Here is a 4,991-nt window from a genome sequence, read left to right as displayed (position 1 = left end):
ATGAAAGTTGTCAAAGAGATGATGGATTCGGGTGAGTTCCTAGAAGATTATGAAATGGGCACAGATGTGCGCTCTTTTGATTTGGAAAGTATTCTAGCAACTACAGGTAACTTCTCAGATGCAAGCAAGCTTGGACACGGGGGTTTTGGAACTGTTTATAAGGTGATCATTTCAATAGCATTAATTGGTATTTAATCTTCATGTAAACTATTTTTTGGTTAGTAATATCTTGAGTATGATGACTTTGGTCGTAGGGCACATTACCAGGAGGTCAAGAGATTGCGATAAAGAGGTGTTCCGAAGCCTCACGCCAAGGCATAGAAGAATTTAAAAATGAGGTGGCATTGATTGCAAAACTTCAACACATAAATATTATTAAGCTTCAAGGATATTGCATAACAAGAAAAGAAAGGATTGTAATCTACGAGTACATGCAGAACAAAAGCTTAGACTCATTTATATTTGGTTGGTTTCTAGTACAAATTCCTAATATCTTGCAATGCTTGATAAACTATATCTTGTTTAAGTAAAAGCTGATTTATTACAATTGCTAAAATTGTTCTCTTGAATGGAAAATGAAAACCTTGCAAGATCAAAACCGAAGCACGTGTTTGGATTGGGAAATGCGCGTCAACATCATTTTGGGAATAGCTCGTGGGCTTCTTTATCTTCACTGTGGCTCTAAATTGAAGATCATCCATAGAGATTTGAAACCCAGCAACATTCTTTTGGACGAGGAGATGAACCCCAAAATATCTGACTTTGGCATGGCAAGGATTATTGGTGAAGGCAAAGAAACCGAGGCAGACGCAACTAGACTAGCTGAAACTCTGTAAGCACAATTTTCAATCCCCTAACTTTGTTTAGACAAAGAATGTACCTAGGCCTACCTTATCCACTAATGAAATATGTTGGCATGCAGTGGCTATATGTCTCCGCAAACCATGGAAATCGAGCAGCACACAAGCAAAATATGTGGAACTTAGTAAGTACAGTTTTCAGTCCTCTAACTCTTTTTACACAAAGAATATACAAGTGCCTACCTTTATCATAAAATATGTTGGCATGCAGTGGCTATATGTGTCCGAAGTACATACTAGATGGATCATTCTCAACAAAAATTGATGTTTTTAGCTTTGGTGTGGTTCTACTTGAGATTATAAGTGGAAAAATGAATAATGGGTTTGATAAAGGCAGGACCTGCCTTATAAATTATGTAAGTGTGCCTTATATATTTTGTAGTCATTAATTTCGTTGGTCATTTCATACTTCAGTCCAATTCTATTTTAAAATTGTATCAGGTGATGACATTGTGGGTAGAAAATAAGGTATTGGATTTAATGGACCAAACTCTACGTGAAGTTTGCAAGGCAGATCAGTTTGTAAAATACGTAAATATTGCACTCTTATGCGTACAAGAAGACCCAAATGACCGCCCCACCATGTCAGATGTTGTTACCATGCTTGACGATGAAGCTGCAGTAGTTCCGACTCCAAAACCACCAGAATTTGTTGGACAGATCGGAGGCCTTGCTAACGAAGCTAGTTTCTCTATTAGACTGGACACATGTATGGATCTAACTAGTAGTTTAGAAGGAAGATGATCAATAATGCATGACACTAATGCAAAGATTCTAGTAGACCAAACATTTGATATCATATGGTAGAGTAGCCAAGCTGCTTGTAGATATCGTGCTCAAGTAGTATTTTGGACCGTTGGGTTTAGCATTCCTTGAATGAATCAGACGTTACTTTTTTATGGGCCAATACGTGTGCAACCATTACTTTGTTAAGAAGCACTTTACGCTTTTCCAATTACTGAAAGACACTCAAGATTCTACCCTCAAGCGCGTCAAACATTCCGCAGCTCATGCCAATTTTCTATGGATAGTTTTCATCAGTAGGAGTTTTAACTCAAATAAATGATGATTTAATAATTTATTCATATTTACGTCACTAAAGGAAGGCTCAGAACCTCATAGCTAGGGGCATGGTGGCCATAAACTCTAGAGGAATGCCTTGAGGATAGTGGCTTTGATGTTTGAGCAAGGACTGCAGGTAATGTAGGGCTGAGGCCTTAGCCATGGCCCATGACCTTTTAATTCACTTCATATTCCAACTTAAAGTGACACATGTGGCCTCATCCACCTAGAATGTTAGGTCCGTTCCTAAATATCTTTAAAGGGGAATGCTAAAATCATATTAAAATATTTTTTGAAATTTCAACATAAATCTGTTTGGTCAAGGTACTATATATGCTTTTTAACTTTGTAAATTCTTTCAAAATAAAGACAAATCCCTATAAACCTTAAAGAATCTCAACATATCAATGATATACCAAATTAAATTACCACTTATATATCTAAGATTTTTAAGCTTATACTTAATAAAATATATGTAAATTTAATCACTTAATCATTATTTTATCAGAATAGATAAAAAATACATTTTAGTAATTTTGATAAAACAATGTCTGAGCCATAAATGATCAAAGTTGGGAACCTAGGTGGAATGGAATACGACAGCTGAATAACGACTCCATGTACATGTGCAAGAGTTCGTGGACCATATATGGCTACGTTTGGCAAGAGCCATTCATTAAGGCATCTTTTCCCACTCGGAAACCCTACACTATGATTAATCTGAGGGTGGCCGCAGGATGTTGATAAAACATTTGAATAGTCGCAATTATTTATTGTACACCACAAAAATTGCTTTCAACTCAATCTTTCCCTACTACCACCGTTTTTCTTTCTCCCACTCTGTGATTTTAGAAACACTAGCCCAGCTGGACCCCTCGCCGCTTACCACCGCTGCAAGCCTGCAAGTAATGCAAGGCCAAGCTCCTCCGAGGCGTACTGTCCCTGAACTGCTTCTTCGGCATGTATTGTGGGCGCCACCAGAGGCGGGACCCACCTCCCGAGTGCTTGGACCTTGACGGTTCGGTGAGTGAAAGATGATTTCTGGTTTGATTCGGTGGTTTCTGTTTGGTTCCCCAGAAAGTTGAAAGATAAAAAATTTAGAATAAAAAAATGCTGAAGATTAGGAAGGCTAGGAATTGGACTTTGAGGAAGTCATATATTGAAGGCGTTTTGTCTGCGGCTTTGTTCGGGACCAGTACTCATGACTAGGTATTAGCAAAAACTGCATCTCCATCTGCACTAAATAATTATCACTTTTAGGTAATTATATCGGCATAATTGATTATTAACTGTTATCCATGTGGTTATTGTGGTTATCGACCGCTATTTGCGTAATAATGAGTCTTTTAGGCCTATTTAGGACTTTTAGGCCTTCTTTGGGTCTCATAATGATTTTGAAAATATTTTGGGCCTTGTGTTAGTGATTTGGGCCTGCTTTTAGTGTTTTTTTTTTTTTTTTTCTTCTAAGTCCTAGTGTTTTAGATGAAATCCAACTTAAAAATAATAAAGAAAATACAAATAGCCCATGATCGATCCAGAAAATAGAAACATACAAATTACAAAAACAAAAGTAATGTACTAATGTAGAAATATATGATGGGAGTTATAAAATAGAAAAAGAATAATAGAGAGAAAAGAGAGAGTGTGCGGAAGCGGAGATGAATGTGTAGACTACAGCATGTATATATATTGAATTGTAATATAATAATATAATATAAAATTTTATTTATAGAGAGAAAATGATAAATTAAAAAAATCCTTATACTAAATCAGGTAGAAAATAAGCCTAGAGAAAGAAAGAACATAAGCCTAAAAAATAATATAAAATATTTTTAACAAGTAAAATAATAAAAGTGTAAATTGTAATATATTGAGAAGCCACAGTCTAGACGGCCCACGCCTATACTCAAGACAGGTTGAAAATTGACAATTCAAATGAACACCTCTCAAATCTATGATTACAATTCCAACACAAAAATACAACACCTCTCACATCGATCTATGATTTACACCACACAGCTAGCCTACAGATCGATTACATTAACAAGTAATAACACTATACACTCCGTGAGCCTTTTGATTTTCTTCATTTATCACTTCAGTATTCAGCGTAGCAGGCAGCTGGTGTAGAGGTAGAAAATAAAGATTTTATTGAAGAAGAAGATTAGAAGAAAAAGCTACATATGCAACGTGAAGCCTCCGTTGAGGTAGAGAAACAGATACAGTGGTAGAGTGTTAGGTGGAAAAAAGTAATGCAACCTGTCAATCGTACTTCTAAAAATAATTATAGGCTATGTATGGACCCATATAGCCCCCTAAGATTCATCTCTTTAGGTATAGAAGGGGAATATTTTGCAATGAGATGATAAGCATCCTCTGGTTGAAATGATAGAAAATTTCAATTAAATCAGTTACATGCTCTGCATCCTTTATTCGTAATGGTAAGCCAAAGAAGAAAAATAAACTGTATATTGTCTGGAAGTTGCTCCATCTTTTCCTTGTACATACTCTTGTTGCGTTCTTGTCTTGTGGATTGCTATGCTACAGATACTTTGAAGTATGGCGAGCGGATTACTTACGATGGAGGAGGAATAACCTTTGTCTCCAGTGGAGGAAGGTTTAAACTGGGATTCTTCAATGCTACGGGAAGCGAATTTAGCGAAAGCCCCAAAAGGTATGTTGGGATATGGTATAACGAATGGGATCAACAAACAGTTGTATGGGTTGCCAACAGAGACAACCCAGTAACTGACCCTTCTACAGGAGTTTCTTTTGGAATTGCAGAAGATGGCAACCTTGAGGTATGGAATACTACCGGATACGTTTATTGGAGTACAAAATGTGTTGAGAATTCGTCGTCTACAAATCGTACTGTGAAGCTCATGGATTCTGGAAACCTTGTCTTAAGGGATGAACAGTTGGCGAAGAGTCTTTGGGAGAGCTTCCAAAATCCAACGGATACATTTCTTCCAGGTATGAAGATGGATAAACACCTCGAGTTGATTTCATGGACAGGTGATGGTGACCCGGGAAAAGGGAATTTCACGTTTAAGCAAGATCAAGAAGGAG

At 36.9% G+C, this 4,991-nt stretch overlaps 2 protein-coding genes across 2 annotated transcripts; both read left to right on the top strand.

Moving 5' to 3' along the window:
* On the top strand, positions 1-1,604 carry LOC132181683 (G-type lectin S-receptor-like serine/threonine-protein kinase At4g03230). The gene is made up of 6 exons (XM_059594924.1): positions 1-162; positions 255-465; positions 592-832; positions 923-985; positions 1,072-1,216; positions 1,302-1,604. The coding sequence occupies exons 1-6, from the start codon at positions 1-3 to the stop codon at positions 1,602-1,604; spliced, it is 1,125 nt and encodes a 374-aa protein (XP_059450907.1).
* A 2,921-nt stretch (positions 1,605-4,525) lies between these two features.
* On the top strand, positions 4,526-4,990 carry LOC132181682 (G-type lectin S-receptor-like serine/threonine-protein kinase At4g03230; the record flags this gene model as incomplete). The annotated part of the gene is made up of 2 exons (XM_059594923.1): positions 4,526-4,596; positions 4,707-4,990. Coding segments are annotated over exons 1-2 (321 nt in total), but the record flags the coding sequence as incomplete, so codon positions are not given.
* Between the last annotated feature and the right edge of the window lies 1 nt (position 4,991).

This window comes from Corylus avellana, chromosome ca5 (assembly GCF_901000735.1).
Source record: "Corylus avellana chromosome ca5, CavTom2PMs-1.0".
In the NCBI taxonomy this organism is placed as follows: Eukaryota; Viridiplantae; Streptophyta; class Magnoliopsida; order Fagales; family Betulaceae; genus Corylus; species Corylus avellana.
The sequence above is the reverse complement of the archived record's forward strand: the minus strand, read 5'-3'. Positions and strand labels throughout refer to the sequence as shown.

Excerpts from the sequence above, each read along its gene's own strand:
- LOC132181683 (XM_059594924.1), top strand. The coding sequence starts at position 1 with ATGAAAGTTGTCAAAGAGATGATGGATTCGGGTGAGTTCCTAGAAGAT. Across the intron at positions 466-591 it reads CTTAGACTCATTTATATTTG|ATCAAAACCGAAGCACGTGT; the intron begins GTTGGTTTCTAG and ends AAACCTTGCAAG. Across the intron at positions 833-922 it reads ACTAGACTAGCTGAAACTCT|TGGCTATATGTCTCCGCAAA; the intron begins GTAAGCACAATT and ends GTTGGCATGCAG.